Source organism: Columba livia, chromosome 21 (genome assembly GCF_036013475.1).
Source record: "Columba livia isolate bColLiv1 breed racing homer chromosome 21, bColLiv1.pat.W.v2, whole genome shotgun sequence".
Taxonomy (NCBI): domain Eukaryota; kingdom Metazoa; phylum Chordata; class Aves; order Columbiformes; family Columbidae; genus Columba; species Columba livia.
In genome coordinates, this window is record NC_088622.1 from 2,761,877 (window position 1) to 2,783,422 (window position 21,546).

The 21,546-nt window shown below is 49.6% G+C and overlaps 1 protein-coding gene and 1 long non-coding RNA gene across 18 annotated transcripts in view; one reads left to right on the forward strand and one right to left on the reverse strand.

The window, feature by feature from the left end:
* The window catches only part of SAMD11 (sterile alpha motif domain containing 11), a 97,803-nt gene extending 80,691 nt beyond the window's left edge, over nt 1-17,112 (reverse strand). Inside the window, exons 1-4 of one of the 17 annotated variants that reach the window (XM_065037965.1) lie at nt 16,512-17,110; nt 16,342-16,415; nt 15,184-15,995; nt 13,758-13,798 (exon numbers count right to left, since the gene is read on the reverse strand). In XM_065037965.1, coding sequence (XP_064894037.1) covers nt 13,758-13,798; nt 15,184-15,982 — 840 coding nt within the window. In that variant the 5' untranslated portion in view covers nt 15,983-15,995; nt 16,342-16,415; nt 16,512-17,110. The other 16 variants (XM_065037958.1, XM_065037957.1, XM_065037960.1 and 13 more) reach the window with 16 other exon arrangements.
* Nucleotides 15,195-20,147, forward strand: LOC135575968 (uncharacterized). Its single transcript, XR_010467485.1, has 2 exons — nt 15,195-15,421; nt 18,390-20,147. It is a non-coding gene; the product is annotated as an uncharacterized LOC135575968 (long non-coding RNA).
* The last annotated feature ends 1,399 nt before the right edge of the window (nt 20,148-21,546 follow it).

A 21,546-nucleotide genomic window follows, 5' to 3' on the forward strand; every position in this document is an offset into this window, starting at 1 on the left:
AAGGATAAGGGGAAGGAGATTAGAAGAGCTCCACCTTCCTGGAGGAGGGATACTACACAAGAGCCTTATTTTCAGGCAGATGGGTTGTGCTGGCACCACTGTCGCTGCTTTGCTGACCCCAGAACAACTGGACAAGTACTGAATATACCTTTTAAATCAGGACCACAGAGCAGGAGCTGTTTGCTCTCACCTGCTACCTCCTCCTCAGAGTCACCATCCAGCTTTCATTCCTGCCAACCTGCACTTGAGCCACCGTTTACTTTTTTTCTTGAAAATAAAGTTACGTGCTGGAAGCAAAGCACAACAAGATGAAGTTTCCCAACCGCTCTGGTGTGTCCAACGGGCTGCTGTCCTTTCCCCTTTGCAGAGAAAACAGCGTACGGGTGGCAGGGAGACAGGACCAGGAGGCAGAGGTGGCTCTCCGGTTCGCTATACATCCTTGGATTCTCCAGGGCCTGTCCTAAACTCTGTCTGTTCTGGCTCATCTCCGGCTGATCTTGTCCAGTCAAACGCAGAATCTTCTCTAATTCCGGCTGGAACTCAAACGCCTTGCTAGTTTTCAGAAGATGTCTCCTACTCTTCTATGAACTGCATCCCACCTCTCTTGCCCACGAGCTCATCGTCTGGTTTCCTTCTTCAGTGCTGCCAGACATGGGCTTTTTCAGCCCATTTTACACAGGTACACATGATCCTTCTCACCGTAGTTACCAACACACTGAGAGAGCGCAGAGGTATCTTTATCTCTGCAGCACGCACTCTGTCTAGATCATTATTATGTATTCTTTGGCTGCTACAACAGCTACGAGCCCCCAAACATAACCCCATGGTGCCAGGTGCTGCATGAACAGAACAAAGGAACCAACCTGACCCCAAGATCTCTGCTGTTTAAATACAGACAACACTTGTAAAAATATCTGACAGCTTCTTAACCTCGCGTTTCCTCGGCATTTTCCCTCCTCGCTAATTTTATTGCAAATGCAACAGTGGATATTTCATACAGCGAAACAATGTGTTCTGAAGCATGTTTGCAGCTGCTTTGTTATTTCCTTCTGGATTTTAGTCAGTGTTTCTGGTACCACAAAGAGATCCATGTGTATTTTTATACACTAATTACAACAGCCACGTTGCCTCATGGAACCGAAAGGGGCTGCGCTCGACCCTCGGTCCCAGGAAGGGAGCTCACCCTGCGCCCTGCAGCAAGAGCTCATTCAGCAGGGAAAAGGGAATTACCTCAAATACATTCCAGGCTGCTTTGGTCAAGAGGGCTTCATCCCAGCTGGGTAAACGTTCTCACTGTGACTTTTGGCTTCCACCTATAAGGACTTGACTTTTTGCATATGCAAATCTGTGAAAAGTGCTGCAAACGCCTATGGGGTATGTGGGCCAGATGTGCCAAAAACAATAACAACAACCACCACCAATAGTGATGAGTGCAAGAGACACAGATAATCTAGATGGGCGAGAAAGGCAGGTTTGAATTTCTGACAGTATTTGTAATTAATTGCATGGCACTTATGAGCCAATGACAGGTGTCCTATAAATCTAAAATAATTAAATAAAACAAGCATAAGCTAAATAACAGTTTCGTATGTGCCAGGCATATTTAAATATTCAAATCATGAGTGTGATATTAATAAAATATATCAAAGTTCACATTTATATAAACTGGATTTATTGTGCTATATATATAGTATAGCTGGGCCTTATAGCATCACGGAGGTGGCAAACGCAATAAAAAACTAATCTGTTTGTAGGCAAGCTGCCATATTCATGTTTGATGGGTTCACAGAGCCGGCACAAAAAGCTGAAAAGCCAGCTTTATTTCCTCATTTTCGAAGATCTGTAATGAGCCACTATTGCTGGCTTTCTGCATGTGACACCTACAGATCCTGCTCTCCGCACCTGCTCAGGTCTGCTTTGCATTTTGATGGTTAACTCTTGCGGGGCAGCCTGCACCCCAGCACGGTCCAGCCCGTTTCCCACACACTCACTTATAAGCCATTTAAGCCTTCAGCCAGCCCTAAGCTGCTCTAATTTATGCCACAGAACAAAAATGTTCTCAACTACCACAAAAAAGCTCTATAAAATAAAGTACCGTCCTTCGCCACCTTCTCCTGCCCGTTTTGCTTTGCACCAAGCGCCGCTCAGCTGCATCCCATGGATGCGATTTCATTCCAAATTAACAAGTTGCTCCAGTTCTGTAGATTCCAAACTCTGAGAGGGATGAGGGGATCAGTGAAGGAAGAAAAGGAGAAGCCGCTTACATCCACCTGAGTATGTCCAGGCAAACCCAGCCTGGTGACACTGTCAGGGTAACCGCCTGTGCGTTCTGGTGGGTTGATCGTCATTCAGATCCTTTTGTCCAGCCTGTCAAATCACACCCAAGCGCACCCAGGGAAAGGCTGCTGGTTTTTGTCAGTCTCAGCTGACGGCTAAAGGTGAGTGAGCCGTGGAGACCGAGCACCCCTTCTGCTCCCCAGGAATTACACCCAACTCCATTTCCAGCTCTCATCCTGGATGATTTCAAGGGGTCATTCCCCTCCTCATGCCCCACTTCTCCTTCATCTCTTCCAAGTTTTTCATATTAAGGGAAAACAACGCAGCACCTATTACTGGTCACTGTCTGGCAATAGTAACGCAGCCCCCTTCAAAAGCACCGCTCAGCTGACGTTGTATTACCAGAGCAGCCAAAAAAGCCCCAAGAAGCACAAACAGATACAGCAGCATTTCCAGAGGACTCTGCGGAGCGCACTGAGTGAGGCGACACATCTTTTTCAGCTCTAATTACCAGGATTCTCTGATCAAGGCAGAATTATTTGCTGATCAAGGATATTATTGATTCCGACTCATTGGCCCACTGGGATCGGTCTGAACGACACAGCGGACCCCGACAGATTAAATACTGTCAGAACATTGCAGGGAAGCTCTGAGGAAGGTTCTCTCCCCGTTGCTGTCTCGGCATATGTCAAGTTTCACAGCTCGCGGGGTATCAAGATGCTTCGTGCCAGCCAGGGCTAACAGCACAGCATCTCCGCGCGAGCCAGCCATGGGATGTGTCTCCGTACAGATCAATCTGAGACCTGTGAAGGGGGAGGTGGCCAACAGAGTATTTCCTAATGGTTATTCTAGCAAGCAGTGGAGAGCTCCAGATGCGTCACAGCTCCACTTCTTCCCTTGCACGCGTAACTCTGTACCGACGCCTTTCCAAGATCTTTTAAAGGAAACACTGAAGACGGATTTGATTGTTGAAGGAGCTGCAAGCTGTGACAGAACACACCGTGATCACTCCTCCAGATAATTCAAATACCACCTTGCTTCGTAATCTGGCGGCCAGACAGGAAGAACTTGACTGAAAGATCAGGAGAAAACAAGAGCAGCCAGACAAGGAGCGTGAGCTCGTAGAGCATCTAGGCGGGAAAAGGCTTGGCTTTCCTGAGAAAGCCACAAAGGGCACTTTTTTGTAAAGCCCAACGCATCTATTCATTACCCGCCCGCTGCAAACACTCGGCCTGGCAAGCGGCAGATACCACGGCGAGGAGATGAAGAGAAGCATCCTCCTCCTCCTCCTCAGAGGCCCAATGCTGTACCAGCCCATCCACACGCCAGGTTTCCCATTAAGCCACCTCTGAACAACAGGAGGTAAAAAGGCAGAAATCCCCCTGGGGACATAAAGCAAATATAATAATAAGCACTAACAGACCTAAAGACAGTTGGACATTTCGTGAGCATAACATGTAGTAAAGGGCCTTTGTAGTGGTGAAGGTCTCTCCTACCCCAGCCGCTATAAAGATCTTAATATTAAATGATTGCACGTGTAACTTTAATAGTTCTTTCATTCACTGGAGAACTCCAAACTGGATTGTACACACTGGCTTATTAAGACAGGAGATAATAATGGTTTCAGTCCATTACTAGATGGGAATGCTAGAACTGTCAGCAATGCTGAAAAAATAGAATGTTCAATAAATATTTCATGCCTTCACTGGTAGAAAAAGCTCCCCCTAACATGGTATGAGAAAGCAATACTTCTGATTCCAGCAGTGGATTATGTTATATATGTTATATAGTTTGAAACCAGCAGATTCAGAGGCTTTGGGGATAGTTGGCCAGACAAGTTCTTCAGACGCTTTGCTCCTATTTTTCATGACCCTCACAACAATGAGGAAATACAAAGTAAATGAGAAAACATTGCACTGGGACTGTAGTTTAAAAAGCATGAGCAGAATAATCCAAGTAATTTTATAACCCCCAGGAGAAATAATGAAATAGAGGAAACTGGACAAGTAATAATAAATTGAAGGAGGGTGATATAATTTATGCAAATTAAAGCTTGTTAATAGAAAAGATGTTAAACTAATATATAATTTTTTTTGCTGGTGTAATGTGCTTAAATTTCTGCAAGTTACCTGATCTTACACCACACAACTTTTTGAATTAGAAATACAAGTAAACATGGCACAAATTAAACGGATTAAAAGACCTCACGTAACCACTTCCCCCTGATATTTTTACCAATGACCCAGAAGAACGCAAAGAGCCACCACTGGTGGTGAATACAGAGAACGTGTGAGTTAACGGCAAGCAGCACAACGCCAGGGTCACAGACACGGACAGCGGGGGCTGCTGGGTGAAGGTGGCATTTTAAAAGCAGGGAATATTATGCCAGGAAAAAGTGAGTACACAAATTTAAATGAGCAATATCATCATCGTTTCCTAACAAATGAGAGCAGTTACCCACTGAAACCATTGACTGGGCTCAGCGCAAGTCAGGACCAGGACATTTAATCACGATCGGGCGCTTTCCTTGAAAAGAAAAGTACAGAGAAGCCTCCATTACCAGGAACTCGTTTGTGGAAGTCCTATTGCTTATTTTAGTGCAAGAACTCGGTCTCTCGCCCTTTTAACCCATAAACCTAAATATTTCAATTTGCAGATGCTCTCCCCAAATTACTGTGAATGTGACTCACGGAAAGGTTGGTGTCTACGTGTCCCACGGCCACGCGCCGGCACCAAAGCCTGCACAGATCCCTGACGTGAAATGGCATCCAAGGCACGTTATGTTTCTGGATAAGCCAAGTTAAACATCCCCAAATAATTAGACTGTGTAGTGACTTAGAGACAATAGCAGAGACACCAATGGAAGAACTGAGTCCTCCCAAAGCAAGGATTACTTTTGCCCTCTGCACACGCCAGGGGAGGGGAATGCCTACCGGCCTCACAGCATCGCTCTTACTGAACCTGTTTCTGAGAAATCCATCACAGCAAGGTGAGCCTTCACAAAACCAGACTCACACTGCGGATGCGAACAAGTGCAGATCCGCAGACTTTTAAGGGACGTTAATTTGAACATTAAAAAAAAAAAACTCAGATCAAATGTATTATATTGTTATTCAGGATTAAAAGCATCCTTACAAGGAGCAGACAGCTGCCCTTCTCATTCTGGATGGGCTGCTTCTCGACCACGTACTGTCCACAGAACGCCAGCAGCGGTGTCTGGAGCTGCACCCGAAGGACAGCACCACCATAACCAACGGAGAAATCCGCCCTTTGCTCTGAAAGAGCCAATTTAGCTCGATAAGAAACAAAACTGCTCGAGAGCCAGAACAAACCGAATTCTCCGCGCTCTGCGAGGTGTCCTGTGATGCACGCTGAATGTGGATGCCAGTCTGGAGATGAAAAAGAAGTCCACAGAGTTAAAGTGATGGAAATCTAGGCTGATTGTGATCAAAGTCCAACGCTGCATTCATCCTGCCATGCTTACTTTAACCCACATCGACTTTAGATCACAATTTGACGTCAGTGATTCTATTGCACATAAGCAGGAACGTGCCAGGCAGGACGAGGTCCCAACAGTTTCAGACACTGAACACACAAGGAACACAAAACTACTCAGCCATTCACAATGAAGAAGAAAGAAAATAAGTTGTAGTTGTTTTTAATGCCTCTAAACCACTCTCTACTAAGTGCACAATTTTAAAGTAACACTACTATTGTAAACTCTAGCTCATTGACTGAAGCATCTTGCAGTGCCTTTCTTTGTAAGTGTACTTTACGGTTAAGTGGGTGAATCACAAGGGGGAAATAAAAGAGGAATTGATATCATAGTCCCCTCTGGGGAAGAAAAAAAACACAAGTATATTTGTGCGGTTCACGCCATGTCACAAAAAAAGAGATCTCAAGAGTCGCAGCTGTGACGAACGGCGGGAAAAGTTATCGATCTGAAAGAATTCATTTTTACTATAAGGGCCGGTACTTTTACTTATTTAATAAAGGTCTGGCATCAAATCGCTGCGAATTTCAGGATTATCTAATTCTATCTAATCTCATTCAATCGCGGATGCTCCGGTGGCAGAAAGGAATGTTTGCCCTTTCCCGGCCGCGGGGCCGGCGCCGGTTGCCCTGGCAACACCGCAAAGCAGCTCCAGCACAGCCGGTACCACCTATCGCATCCATCTCCCGAGCAAAAGAGAGCGTGGGGTTACAAGGGAGGTTCTGCAATTTGATGGGTGGAGATAGGCAGAACAGCAGCCACCCCCGGAGAGGAATCCACTCCTAATTCAGAATTAGCCAGGCCCTGGAGACTCGGTGATAAATACAAGCTCCGAGGGGTAAAATACTCATAGACGGCCAGCTAGTCTGGTAAAGCGCTCTGCTTGCTTTCAAAATACAAAGTTTTATACTAAGAAGCTGTGGGGATTAAGAGGCCCAAGTTAAACAAAGCTAAAATCCCAGAGCTGCTTTTTAAATGATCTGAAGCAATCCCAGCGCTGAACTGGGAATGGCCTACAAGCAAACACACAACTTTGCTGTGGTGTCACCGTCACAGATATTTTAGATATGTATTTCGGAGCAAAAGCCTGTCAAGCGTCTCTTCTATCATCAAAAGCTCTCAAGTTTTCCTGCTTCTTAATTCTCTGGGAACAATTCAAGAAAGTTCTGCCTTCCTAACTGATAGCACAATGCAAGAAATAGCAGGTACTGCCCATCATCTTACAACTAAAGACAGAAGAGGCTGTTGCTCTCAGAAATGTTGATTAAGCCTTACTATGAAGTGATCTTTTTCCCATTTTACAATGCAATGAACAAAAGCCCCATCATGAGTGAGCACCAGTGCAGAACTTGCTCACCGCAACTCCCCTGCAATGGTGAGAACGGGGATTCTCCAGCGGTGGAACCAGTGAAGATGATGCATTCCAACAGGGAGGAGGAAGAAGGGACAGCAGAGGCCACAGATGCCAAACGCTGTGTAGCAAAACATTTGCCAGATAAAGGAAATACAACTATGCATAAGGGAAAAGGAATAAGAAAATGCAAAAGGAAAAACAAAGAGTAACAAAAGCAAATAGAAAAGACAGAAAAACGAAATAAAACTATAGACAAAACAAAGTGATTATGCAAATGTGACATTCTGAGCAAGCACGACTTCGTTAAAACCAGAGTGGATCTCTTTTCCAAAGTCTGGGGACAACATAAAACTGCTTCTCTGTTCATCACTGAACCAGAACAGCAATCTGAAAAGTTCATCATCTCTGCAAACCTCAACTTAGCGGATAGTTTAAACCTCAGGAAAAGGAAAATGAACAAAGTTTATGAGGGAGTTAATTCTGGTCCTTTAGTCACCTCTGCCATTTAGATCCCACGCTCACTAAAGGCATTTGCCACCAGGCTCCAAATTAGCACTGATCCCTTTGAATAAGGCCAGCGAGTTTGGACAGAGACCACTGCAAATTAAAACCAGGTGTCTGTGCCCTGAAGCAGCAGAGACAGCCCTAAGCAGTTTAATGACATCTCTAAATAATTTTGACAGCAAAATTACTTATCCTATGTCACCTTTACACTGCCCTTGACACACCGCTAACAAGATGATGTTGCTTTCCATGCTTCTATATATTTATTTCTCTCTTTCTTCCCGTGTTTAACTTTCTCTTCCCCAGCGCAGGATTTTCTAGACCCGACGCAGCACGGTACAGTTCACCAGGCTGCAAAGCCCAGGCTGCATCTGCTGACTTGGTGTGTAAAACTCAGTCCCAAGGGGGCTGAGGGCTCAGAAACTGCCTCTTCCCACTGCTGAGCCCCCCGAGAACGGACGGGGGTGCCAGGAACGCCACTGTCTTCACTCCTCCAGAGAAGCCTGTAGGACAAGGAAACCCCCCATGCGTGCTCATGGAATCCCAGCACACGCCAACCTCAGCATGATCACCCTCTTTCAGGGAGGGTCAGCTTGCTCTGCTACTCGCAAACACCTCACAGACACTAAACTGAACTCACAGATGGATCTTGCTCTGCTCTTCCATCATGCAAGACCTTCTGCATTCAGTTTCTCACCACTGCCCACTGAACAGCAGAAATCTTCACTACAGCTCTTGCACTACAGCCAACCTCCCCCACTTGGGTCTCCTTAAAACCCACTGTCAGACAAAATTATTTTCCTAAGCCATAGCTGCTTACACATCTCTGCTGCTCACTCACAAGACTGCAATCCAATTAATATTTTCCTTTCCAAAGGGTATTTAATAATCCACCAAATTAAATCCTTCAGTATTGTGCTGGCACTCTCGGTGCCATTGATCTGGGTTTGTTCTGCCTCTGCGTAAACAGTAATGAGTCGTTTTATCGGTGCGACACCCATCTTCCAAACCTGACAGTGGACAACATGACGCACTTGGAGTGCACCCTGTTGATGAGCTGAGCTTTAGGTTAGGAATAACTTCTAACGCAGAATACATTTAGGAGCACCTCTCATATCCACACTGATTCCCGTTTCAAGCAGTTTTCCCCTGCCAAGTGCTGTATGACCCAAGAGCAGCAGATTTTTGGGATCCTTCCGTAAGAGATGCAGACGCACGTTCCCACCGCCCATGGGCTGGAAAGCCGTGCAAACCGAGGCTGACAAACTCTGCATTAAGTTGCATCAAGCATCCGAGTTTAATTCACAAGTTTGCAGTACACATGCTCTAGAAATCATCTGAATTTAGTCCATTAACAAACAAAACAACAAAAACTACAAACAAAAATCCAGCCAACTCTCCAAACGCCAACCAATGCTAAGCTAAACTAAAACGTGCTGGATGAAAAGCAAACAATCCAAATCAGCATGAAACCACAAATAAAAACCAACAGACTGTGCCAAAGACCTTGGGGGGATAAAAAGTTTATAAGTCTGCTTTACAGAGGGGGTTTTTCCACATTCATAAGGCCGTCCCCGGAGACGCAGGCAAAGTTATGAAAACAGCCCCCTTCACATAAACCCCAAGACTCTCCAGCTCAACTCCTTCAGTCCAGAGCAGCTCAGAAAGGAACCTAAATCTAATCTATTCGGTTAGAAGTAAAATTTCAGACTTAATCCTGCCTTTGCAGGCAGCCAAGTGAATTTTCCAGCAGGCAAAGTCCTCTTGTCATAGGAGAGTTCTCTGAAAGACCCGTGTCCGTTGTGGGGACGCCGCTTCTTGGGCCAGCCTCTGCATTTGGACCCCACACACAGGGACGGTCGGGGCAGGCAGAGCTCCGCACCTCCGCAACAGCGAGACCCAAGAATCCTCAGACATCTCCGGGCTAAATAACTGGGACTTTGCTGATCAGTTTTTTAAGTAAACAAACAGTTACATTTTCCACCCTTGACAAAGTCTTGGACTAACGCCTGAACCTCAGGGGCATCAAAAGAAAACAATAACAACGAAAAGCAAAAAGAAGCAAATAAGAATCACATATAAATCAAATCAAGAGCAAAACACAGCCCCAGTAAGCAAATGCATTACTATTGTCACTGACCGAGTTATGCAGAATTATCACATCTTGACATGCAACAAAGGAGACATGGTAAAAAACAATCTCTCGTGCTTTTTCTGTTGTCTGAATATGGCCTCACCACGGGAGCATTCTGAAGGCTTGTCTTCCCTTCTTTACCTGTGACATGAACCTCAAACTCCAACACGGGCTGCCTTTCAAACACCCTGTCCAAGAAAAGATGGGAAAAGAGGACGAGGAGCAGCCAATGTCCAGTCTTGAGACACTTTCAGAGGCAGCACGGCCAGTATGGAACACAGGAAGGTCCACGCTCTGTCTGATAAAGGAAACAAACAAAGTCTATCTATCACAATGAATGACTCTCCTTTGTTATACTGGATATGTGATACTGGACTTTGCAAATCCAAGACATTTTGCCTGAGCAATAAAGATGTTAGTGCAGTCCTCGAGACCATTAGGGTTTCCCCTCCCGATGGCTGGGACGATCGCGGGCAGTGAGGACACTTTCAAGACCAGCCCTGGCTGTGGGTTTAGAAGTGGAGACGGAGGGAATGTGTGAGTGGTATATTTGGAGCACAGAGGGAAGTTCCATGGGGACAGAGGGAACCCTGCAGTGAATGGGTTTCACCAGAATAGACTGGAGTCCATCCAGGGCTCCAAACAAGATGAGCTGTATCTGCCCAGAACTGATATGTAAAAACACGGGGGAAAACCCCTGTCTGCATCTGACAACCTAACTTCGTGAACACCTGGCATCCTGTGCCTCCAAAAATTGAAGGGACGGAGACCTGTGGTCCAAAAACCCTCGACTGCAAAGGCACAAAGAAAGAGGGGTAGGAAAACCAGAGGCGCAGTCCGGGATGGGGTGAGAGCACAGTGCCCCATTCCCCATCTCCCCAGCACAAAGCACCCAGCCCTGGCGCAGCTCCCTCGCCAAAACCCGCTGCCCAACGGCCGGAAAGACAATGGCACTGCCCCTCCAGCCCCCAAAGCGGCCCGGGGGATGCCCTCCCCGCTCCCCCATTCCCGAGCCTCCTTCCTGCATCCTCCCCCGCTCGGAGCGACCCTGCGGCTCAGCGGGGCCCCCCGCATCCCCCCCGGCCCGGCCGCTGATTGATGGCTGCCGGCGCGGGGGCGGCCGCGGCCCGGGGGAGGAGGCGCCAGGGCGGCCGGCGCGACGCGGCTGCTCCCCCCTCCGCCTCGCAGGAAACCGGCGGTCGGTGGCGGAGCTGCCCCGGCGCCGGCCGCTGTCTGCAGCTGCAGCAAACGAGCTGCGACGGGGCGGCGGGGCCGGGCGCCGCTCTCCCGGCCGCCGCGGGGGCGCCCCCGGCACTGCCGGCCCCGCGCCCGGGGGGAGCGGGCGGGGGGGCCAGGGCCGCTGCCCGGTGCTCGCCGCGGGGTGGGAAGCGGGGGCGTCCCGCCCGCCGGGCTCGGCTTTATTGCGGGAGCCGGAGCGGCTGCAGCGGGGCAGGCGCGGGGGGGTCGTGCCAGGCTCAGCTCCGGCTCCTAGGGCGTGTTTTCCAAGCCGGCTCTGGGGCACGATGCAATTTCCTTTCCAGATTAACCCCTCCTCTCCCCAACCCCAAAAGAGACCCCGACTGGGCCTCAGAACAATGGCTGCTGTTGATTAAAGCCCCTGACAGGCCGATGGGACAAGGGTGGCAGGACTGCCTGAACTGGATGAACCTTTCCCGAAGGAGGAGCAGGACCAGGTTCTTGTCGCGCTCCCTTTGCCTGCGGCAGCAGATGGGGAAGATGCAGATGTCTCCCTTACCCTGTTGCGAAGGCAACGCTTGAGTTTTTCTGCCCTGTTCTGCTGTCCAAGGACTGATTTTGGACCAGCAGAACCAGCTATCAGCTCCCCATCTCCTCACCCCCATATGATAACACAGTAGCACAAGGACACAGGCACTGCAAGACTCTACCTACCCACACTATAGAATAGAAAGTATTTCTACATTTGAGAAGAAACAGCCCTTTGGTCTCAGTGGTGCTCAAATCAGTGATCACTAAATGGGGAAAGATAAACTGTACCAAATTTTTAATCCTCGTCCTTGTATAACTGTTTTGAGTATGTAGTGTATGTAGCTATGACAAGGCACTACCAACAGATTTCAGGTTCAAAATGTGAAATTGTCGTTTGGTCAAACGTATGGTCTAATTACAGTACAGAAAATGCAGTAAGCACCAAGAAACAGAGTTCTGATAAAAGCTCTCAGTGGGGTTTGGCCTTGCTGTGCAAATCCTGACATCAGAACCCCCTTTAACTCACTTGCACAGCTGGGGAAGCGGTAGGAGGCAAGTCCAGAAGGATTTATTTCTCCTTTCCCAAAACTATACCAACTTCTTTTCCTCTATCTGAACTACTCAAATTCAGTCCTATTTTAAAAGTTTCATGCAGAACTGCCTTCCCATCTGTAAATCCATAGTATCCCTGTGCAACTATCAAAAATGTTGCTGCTAGGAGAGGATAATGTGTCCTTTTGGCTACCACTTAATGCAAGTTAGTACCCAAAGTGCCCAGTAGACAGTGTCATCTGGCCAGAGACTTCTCCCCACCACCAGCACCTGTGGCATCCCACTCCGCTCTGCCGATCCCTGCTCGTTGGCCTCTGATCCACGTGATGGTAACTAAAGCACATGCAACACTCTGAACTGGAGAAAGCTCATTACACAGCGTCGCACTTTGCCCCGTAAACTCGGAGGAACTACACGAGCCCGTGGGAAAGGCTTCAGAATACCTGGTTTGCTGGGTTTAACACATCACAACAATGCTGCAGTGTAACTAGTACTAGTAAGCTTGCTGGACAGTTACTACTCTGCTATGGACCATGGCTACACAAAACAGATGCAAGAGATCCGCATCACAGACACAGTATCTTCACATTAATTTATGTAACAACTGTTGGTTATTGCTCTAAGCCCCTTCCCACGTCAGCTGTGTGTATTTGTATACATACGCACACATGCACATATATACTATGCAGAAATAATTTTAAATTGCAATTCTGTCATTCAGAAACACAAAGACACTGTGCGTGAAAAGAGATTGTCCACAGGACCTCCAAAGAAGCCATAAAAGAAAATCTGGTTGATTTCAATGGGTAAGAGTAGGTAAATTTCCAATTGCATCTGTTTCCGCAGTGCTACTCACAATGGTTTAAATCATGGTGTTTTTTTCAGACCAAGACCTGCTTGAGTTCCACAAAACAATAGCTTTGTCATCCCGGTTAGATGTTATTGTATTTTATGGTTATTTCTACACATGATGAACTGTTTTTAATGCCTTAGCTTGCTCTGATTTCAGGAGCTTTTTTTTTATAGCATCAACATCTCTTTCACGAAAATGCTGATGGTACATAGACATTTTGAAAGTCTCAGGATAAAGGCTGACAGCAGAAAACACAAGGAACTCAAAACTTGGGAAGATCTATGAAAGTAGTTACTGTGATCTATTGTATGAATGTTGTAAACCCTGCAAGCATTTAAGATGAGCTTGTTCCTCCTTATCTAACAAAATTCGCTAATGGTTTGTAAACTGTGACTGTTCTGACTCTAAGACGTGGGTGCAACCATAATCCCCTTTTGCTTTATTTAGCCCTTTTACACCTCTGCACAAAACGCAGAAATGAAGGGGTGAGAACAGGGAAGAGGCTGCTGAACGATCTGCTGTTTGCGTACAGACAGCTCCCCCTGAAAACCGCACAATCGCACCGTGTGTTGCATCCTTCAGGATGCTCTTCCCACCTGCTCTGTTTGCCAACTCCTCTCCTGCTCGGCTGTGACCACACTGCAGGTACACTGGCAGTGCCAGCGGTGCTCTGGCACAGACTGACAGTTCCTACCCCTCAGAGATCACCCCTTCATGACCACAGAAGCCAAGGCATTTTTTTTTAAAGGGGAGGAGGTGGAGGAGAAGGGAGATGTCTTAACTAAAGCACATAGTTTAACAATAATCTTACCACTGGAGACGAAATTCGACACCCAGGGCAATCACAGATTGGAGGATGTACCTGTAAGATTCCTTTGGACATAAGAGTCTTCAAACTTTTCCCTAGATGCAGAGAAGAAAAAGAAGGAGGATCAGCACCTTAGCAAGAAGAAAGTATTTAGGGAAGGGGGGGAAGGAAGCCCGAATCACCTCCCATGCAAACACCCCTCCCCTTGCCTGCCTACCAGCACCCACCCACCACCCCCTTCATCCAAGGTTCTCCCCGCAGCCAGCCAGGAAAGCAGCACCGGCACAACCCTCCTCTCAGCCCCTGCCAGACCTGGCTGCCAGCGCAGCGCAGCCGGGGGGGCCGGGACAGACGCGCCCCCGCAGCCCGGGCGCAGCGGCCAGACCGCGCAACCTGCGCGGAACCTGCGCGGGGCTCCGCGCTGCCCGCGCCGGGGGCGGCCGCGACAGCGGTGCCTCCCCCTGCTCCTCCGTGCTTTCCACCTTGGTCCTCCTGACTCACCCCAGAGGAACTGAGATTTCCCGAAAGCAGCCAGGAGCCCAGTAATAAAAGACACAGAAGAGACGAGCGGGCTAATGACAATTAGAGCGGCCCCCGAAGTTATTCCCCTTTTCTCTGGCGATCAATAAACAAGACGAGGTGTCAATCACCTCCTAATAGCTCTTCAGCCCCCTGGGCTGACACCTCCAGCTCTCAGCTAATTACGTGTCGCATCAGCTCTCCCGCTCCCCCCCGGTTCCCCGCTCTCCACCTGCCGCCTGCACCAGCAGCTCCTCCGCGCCAGCCCCGGTGCCGGGACTGCGGCGCTGGCTCGGGCTGCACCGCGGGCGGGAGGGGAGGGGAGGGAGGCAGGGCAGCTCCCGTCAGCAGCCGCCAGCGCCGCGGAGGTCCCGCACCACCCAGCTGCGAGGGGAACACCCCCCTCCGCCCCGCCCGCCGCCGCCCGGCCTCGCCCGCCGCCGCTCCCCGCGGCTCTGCCCGCCGCCCCCCGCCGAGCGCAGCCGCGGGGCTCCGGAGCGGCGCCGGCCACCGGGTCGAGCCGCGAAACCCGCACCCCGCCAAACCCGCACCCCACGATCTGCTCCGTGTTCAAACCTCTGCCCGCGCGAAATGACACTTCTGTCCAGAAGAGAGGAGCCCCCCACACCCCCCCCAAAAAAAGCGCTACCCCAGAGAAACTGTTCCCAAATCGCTCAGAAAACTTCGCGGCTTTCCGCAAAGCCCGGGACCGGGGCGCTCAGCATGGGGAGCCGGTAGAGAGGGAGCGGGGTGCACAGGGAGGGGGGCACAGCCAGAGGAGATGAGGTCCTGAGCTCTCCCCCGTGCTAGCAGGCGGTGAACCCCCCCCGCCCGGATCCTGGTCCCAAAGCACGGGGGCGAGAGGGAGGATGCTGAGGAAGAGCGAGAGGGAGGATGCTGAGGAAGAGCAGAGCAGCGCAGGGACCCCGGCACAAACCGAGCGCTTGAGCGGTGCCTTTACCTTTGTGCCTGATGCTGCGCTTCCAGTCCTTGGCTGTCTCCCTGCCGCTGACAAACTGGAACTCGTTGGGGGTGAGCCACTCTCCCCGGTACCGGATAGAGGGTCCTTTGCTCCCCTGGCACAACTTATTGATGTAGAGCAGCGCCTTGTTCTCCCCGCACTCCACCTCGATGCAAGGCTCTCCGTTGTCAAAGAAGGGCTGGAAATCCGGGATAGAGGAAAACCTCTCCAGCATCAGGTCCTCGGGGAGGTGGTGGGGGTGGTGGGGGTGGTGCGGGTGGGGGTGGTGGGTCTCGTGGAAGCCCAGGTACGCGCGGTGGGCAAAGATCTGGTCGTAAGCCGGCGGGTGCGGGGTTACCACCGGAATGGCAGCGGCGGCCAGAGGGGCGAGATAGTCAGGTAAGGTGTCCATGGGCTGGTTAAAGGCTGCCAGGGCCATCTCTTCCCTGTCAAGTCGCTCCTTCTTGATAGCAGGCATGGTGCCGCTGCGCTCCCCGTGCGCCCTCGTCTCTCCAAAGCACAGTGGCTCTAATGTCTCCGGTTCAACTTGCCCCCGCTCTGGCTGGAGTTTGGATGAAATGCGCCAGCAGCAGCAGCAGCAGCAGCAACACAAGCACCTTTGGCGCTCGGGTGCCGGAGGTGCCTGGTATCCCCCGGAGCAGCCCGCTAACAAATCTCCTGGGCTGGCTCCCCAGCAGAGCTCTCTGGGATCCCTCTCCCACGGAGAGCCTAATGTACCGTAGACCCGGGAGCTGCTGTGTGGCTCGCAGATCTGCCCCTCCGGACTAATACCTGACATCTCGGAGAGGTCTCTGCTGCCGTAGACATTATTTTGGTTTTAAAAAAAAAAAAAAAAAAGCTTATTGATTCCCCTAGATCGACCCACCTTCTCACCAGGCTGGAGGGTTCCCCGCCGCCCACCCAGCCCCCTTTTCACCCTCCCCCCCTCTTCCTTCCTTTAAACTGACACCTGGTTTATTTATTTATATGCAATAATTAAAATTAAACGCTGCGCCCCCGCCGCCACGCCGCTCCCCTCCCCTCCCCTTCCCGCCGGCGCCCGCGGGGAGGACGAGGACGCAGCCCCGGCCGGTGCCGCTGCCCGCGGGGCTCCCCAAAGCCGGGCGGAGAAGTTTCCCGGGGGCCGCCCACCTTCACCTGCACAGTGCAGACTCGCCCCGCTCCCACCGAAGGCTTTATGATCACTGCGAGGTGGCATTTAATTTCCACTCCTGCACAAAATTTTAGAAAACATGGTATTACGTTACATATATGTATATGTATATATATATATATACACACACGCACAGAGACACACAGACATATACACTTATATCGCCGCCAGCTCATGCCACGCCATGTGCTCCCTACGCCGCTGCCCCCAGACCCCTCGCTGTGGTGGGTACAGGGTCGGGCTCCCCTCCGAGCCGGGACAGACACATATTGATCTGTGCTCAGAAGTCACAGCTTAGTTCAGAGACTCTGACCAAACAAGATTTCCCTCCGCCGCCGCTTCTCCAACTTGGCCCATTTAAACAGCAGAGGCGCTTGCAAGCGCCGCGCCGGCGGCGGGCGAGGGGGTGAGCGACGGACGGCGGGGCCGGCACCGGGAGCCGCCAGCGCGGGGCTCCCCCCAGCTCCCGTGGGCTGCAGGGGGGGACACGGGCACCCCACACGTCCCTCTGGATTCCTGGGTGCCCTCCCATGTGGGAACAACCCACCTCTTGCTCTCCTTGGCAAGACTTATGACCTGCAATAACTTGAGAAGACACGCTAGAGCTTTCTCCTTTCCCGTGTAGTGATGTACCAAGACTTAGGAGACACGGTATAAATTCATTTTCCGTTATGAGCTGTGGCAGACATGGCACGAGGTCCATGTGAAACTGCCCCGAGAGGACAACACTGACCAAAATTAAGTTGCATGGTTGTTAAGGAGATTTGTCAAGATGGAGTTCCCTACCTTTGGATGCTAAGTAGGATCAACTGTGCAGGAAGAATCCTACCTAGAAGGGAAAAAAATGATCCCCTTAAACACAGTACAAGAAATCCGCCCCACATGTCTTAGAAGGTGACAGAACAGAGAGAGTTCTGTAGGAGTTCTGTCTTAGAATTCTGAGAACAGCCAGAAGTTCTCAGCTCTGTCCCAAGGTGTGCCTCTTATTACTTGCTCTCCTACAGGGGAAGGTTGAACTTGCCTTCCAAACACTGAGAAATGGATTTGCTGTTGTGACAATCAGCCATTGACAAAGTTAAAAAGGTAGTTTCTGAGCAATAATAACCCCCACCATTTCAGCACCATCCCTCATACAGAGGAGGACAAAGACCACCACCACCTCCAAGCACCGCTTTGAGAAAGCTGCTTTTAGCTCCATTGTACTGGTGAAGAAACTGAAGCATAAAGAGGCTGAGATGCAGAACACAAGCACCATACTCACACTAGGGTTGTGCAGCTACTCAGTCCCACTTTGAGTAAATACAGGTTAATATGGGCGATGAGTTCACATTTGTGCACCAAGCGATTTGCCCGAGATCTTGCAGGTGCTATTTTCTGGCCCCTCAGCTCCCAGCTGCCGGGTACCCCTCCCTACAAAAAGTCCGCTAATGGGACAAGCTATTGCTTCCTACCAGTAAAGGTGGAGGAAAATGCCCCTCTGGGGTTCAGCAGATCTGGAAATGGAATCTAAGCCCCAAATCTCAGTTTTCTCTTGACACCACTTGACCATGATCCCCATTTCTTGCCTACTCCCAAGAAATGCAAGCTCTGGGAGCCATCCTTGCTCCTTGCTCTAATGAAGGAGACACATACCCATCAAACCCTCTCATTTAGGCTTTCAGGCTTAGGCTCTTATTCTTAATGCTACTGATTGCTCAAGATGACAGGGGAAAAATCACTTTCTATTATCACCTAATGAACCAAGGAAAATGCTTGGAAGAGGCTCTGGGAGACACAGGCTTTCTCTGTGAAAGCGTATAAGAGGATTCAGGATGGAGGTCAGGTGAGAAGGCCATACAGTGAGAAGAACGGTTTGCTCTTACACGCCCCAAAAACCTTCATGCCTGGCATACTGAGCTCTCTGCAAAGGCTTGAAAACCACTTCAGACTTCCTTTGACTCCATCTTCTTTGTAACTTGCCTTCCTGGGACTGATTTCTTTTCACTTTTTACAGTGGGTATTTTTGTCCTCAAAGCCTTTTTTCTTTTTACAGCCCTACGGTTCCATTCCTAATGGCAACTTCACCTCCAAGAGTAGAGAACGCTTGGCTGCAGCCTCCTCCAGAGATGAGTCTCCGTGTGTACTCCAGGAGGGGTCAGAGCAGAACAACAACAGGCTTCACGCTCCAAAACAAATCCTTCTGCGGGACTTCCAGGCTTCTCAGATCTCTGGTTTGGATGCACACTCAGATCTAACAGCACCCTACATTACTCTGCACTCTGCCCCTATCAAACCGCTGTAATGAGACCTTGCATAACCCAGAGAGCTTGTATTTACCATCTGCTTTAAAGGAAAAGGTGACTTGCCATGGAGTTTTCCCACTGCATGTCAGTTCAGTTGCTTTTTACCTCTGAAGAAACTGGGCTCAAATCTGGACCTAGTCATAAGTGAAGTGAATGTGCTGAGTCTTCAGTCTAGAAGGGCAGCAACTACTGGGCTGTGTTTCATTCCTGGAAAAAACAGACACTTGATCCCAGCCATGACATAGGTGCACCGGCCAAGCTGTGCAAAGGTTCAGCACTCAAGAGTGAGACCTCACCACGGTGGCTCAACATGAAGTGCGTGACCTGGACCAGGCAGGGTTTTCCACACACAACGTGAGGTGTTTGGGCAGAAAACGGTGAGGTCTGGGGGGATCCAAGAGGCACAGATTCAAGCCTGTCAGTCTCTTACAAGCACTAAAAGTTACTAACAAGCCCTCCCTACCTCTCCTTGCTGCCATGTAGACCAGGAGCCCTCTCTGGATGTCCGAGTTCGACGGCAGGAGTCTGAAGTTGTTCAGCTCCAGCCTCTTAACAGTAGAGCTTTCAGGATTAGTGTAAAGAGATTCACCACTGGAGAGCAGATCAGGAAGATCTGAGCAAATCCACACACACGTGGTCAGAGAGAGACCCAGGTGCGCTTTGCAAATTCCACACTGAGGGACCAGAATACGGTTTCAAGTCTGGGAACACAAATCGCCATGTCTTTTCGCTGTGTGTTTCCACAGCACCTAGCAGAGTGAAAGCGTGATTCTTAATTTGCTCACAGAGGCATTAGCACAGTAAACATAATAAATAACGATCATTTTCCAACATTTAGTTCCCCACCTCTGGAATATGTCATGTTAGATCGAAGCAAAATCTGGATCTTGCATTTCTCTCAGCTCAAACGTGCCAACAACTGCAAAGAGCGAACTGTGCTGTAAAGCACTTTACAAGAAGAGATGGTGCTTCAAGCACAGGTCTGAAAGTGAAGAGATAAGGACTTCCTTCCTTATTCTATCACCAGTTCCATGGACAGATTATTCTGGATATGCCTCCATTATTCTACCCAGAAAAGGAGGGGAAACTTCCTCATTTGTTATTTAGGTGTGTGACAGCAAACCTCTGATTTTCTGACGGAGATCAAAGGTCCTTTGTGCTAAGTGTTCTAAAAACTCATTGCAGATGCAGGGCCTGCCCCTTTACAGGAAAGACAGGTTGAGGATGGGAGGAGAGAGACAGGCAGGTACGTGTAAAACGACCAGCTCGAGTTCACAAACCCATCAGAGCTTGTGTCTGTGCAGGATGCCAGCACAGACGCCATACGTGCCGTCTCTGACACTGTTACGCCTCCGTCTAAGCTAAAGCAACGGATGCAACGCTCTGCCATGTAGCACTGGTTTTGCTGGCCTTGTTGTAGCAAGCCTGAGTTTCTCACATCCAAAACTATGCAAAGTTCCGTCCTGTACACTAAAAAAGCCTAGATAATAAAATACATCTTTCAACAATCAGTGTAGTATCCACTGAATCGCGTAGTTTCCCCCAAAGTTGGGGTGCTGAGCCTTTCATGCCATCGAAGCAACCACACTGTCCCTTACCAAATTGCTGAACCTGCGAAAAGGCCGGGAAGGAGACCAAACCAGCACGCACATCCCGAGCACCCGTGTCCGTGCCTCCCCAGCCTCTGGCACAGGCTCAGAGGACACCAGGGCTGCCCAACGGCCACGATCCGCTGCTTTCTGCCTTTTCTCCTCTGCTGGGTGCTGGCTGCGTGTGAAGAGCCAGCGCGCTGCCCGAGTCACGCTCAGCGCTGCCGGAGTCACGCTCAGCGGGATGGGGGTTGCAGGTAATAGTAGCCTCGGGCCAGACTGCTTCATTAGGAGAGATATTTTGACAGCCCAGCAGCAAGAGCTGCAGCAGGGAAGGCACAGGTGGGTATTCAGGGAGGAGGACACTGCCAACGGCTTCGCCTCTCGAAAAATGCTTCTGCAGGAACTGCTGGGCTGTACCCTTTATAATCCCACCAATACAGAACACTGCCTTGTACATCAATTTATCGGCGTGAAAAAGGAGCACTACGGTACCCAGAGGTTTTTCTTTCTTGGAGACAGGGTCACGGTCGTACGCGCTTACACAACAAACCAGAGCTGTAAACTGCAAATATCCCTGTATAATATGGGCATTTTGCAGGAGTATATTGTGGTCACACAGAGACACACCGGGATGCACAGGCACGTGCACTCACCAAACAGACTCTGGGTAAACAAGAGAGCTAATTTTTCTTTGGTTTGTGCCCTGAGAAACACAGGAAAAGCTAAAACATCAAACCTGAGGTTCTGTGCATGTCAACTGGTAAGAGACAGGCTGCTGAAATACTAGTTTGGCTTTATGGGAGCAATTTCAGTCACTAACACTTGAGCCATATGGTAACTTGCGTCTCATCCTCAGCAGACTAACAGATGTGCCAACAGCTGAAGGGGCAAAGAGCTGGGTTCCAACTCACATTTCATCTTTCACTACCCGGGAAAGACTTAGGAGGAAGTTGGGGCCAATTACTGAGGATGAATACTGAAGGAAAGAGATCTTTTAAGTTCCCGTCTCCCCTTTTAAGTGCATCAAGCCTGCAGACGTCTCTCACACGTGCTCTGCACGCAGAAGCAACGCTGCATTAGCCATAAACCGCTGCGTATAGGATAAGGCTGCACTGACCCTAAAATAAAAAACCCTAATCCATTGTAAGTATCCAGAAGACACACAAGGAAGTCTCTTGCTACCCAATTGCTTGGTTCTCTCCTCCAGTTACTAATGAGTCTGGCCCTGTGGTGTGGTCTCTAATCACAATTACAGCACAACAGTGATTAGGATGCACATGGGAACATCATAGGAAACAGATATAAAATTGTCTTG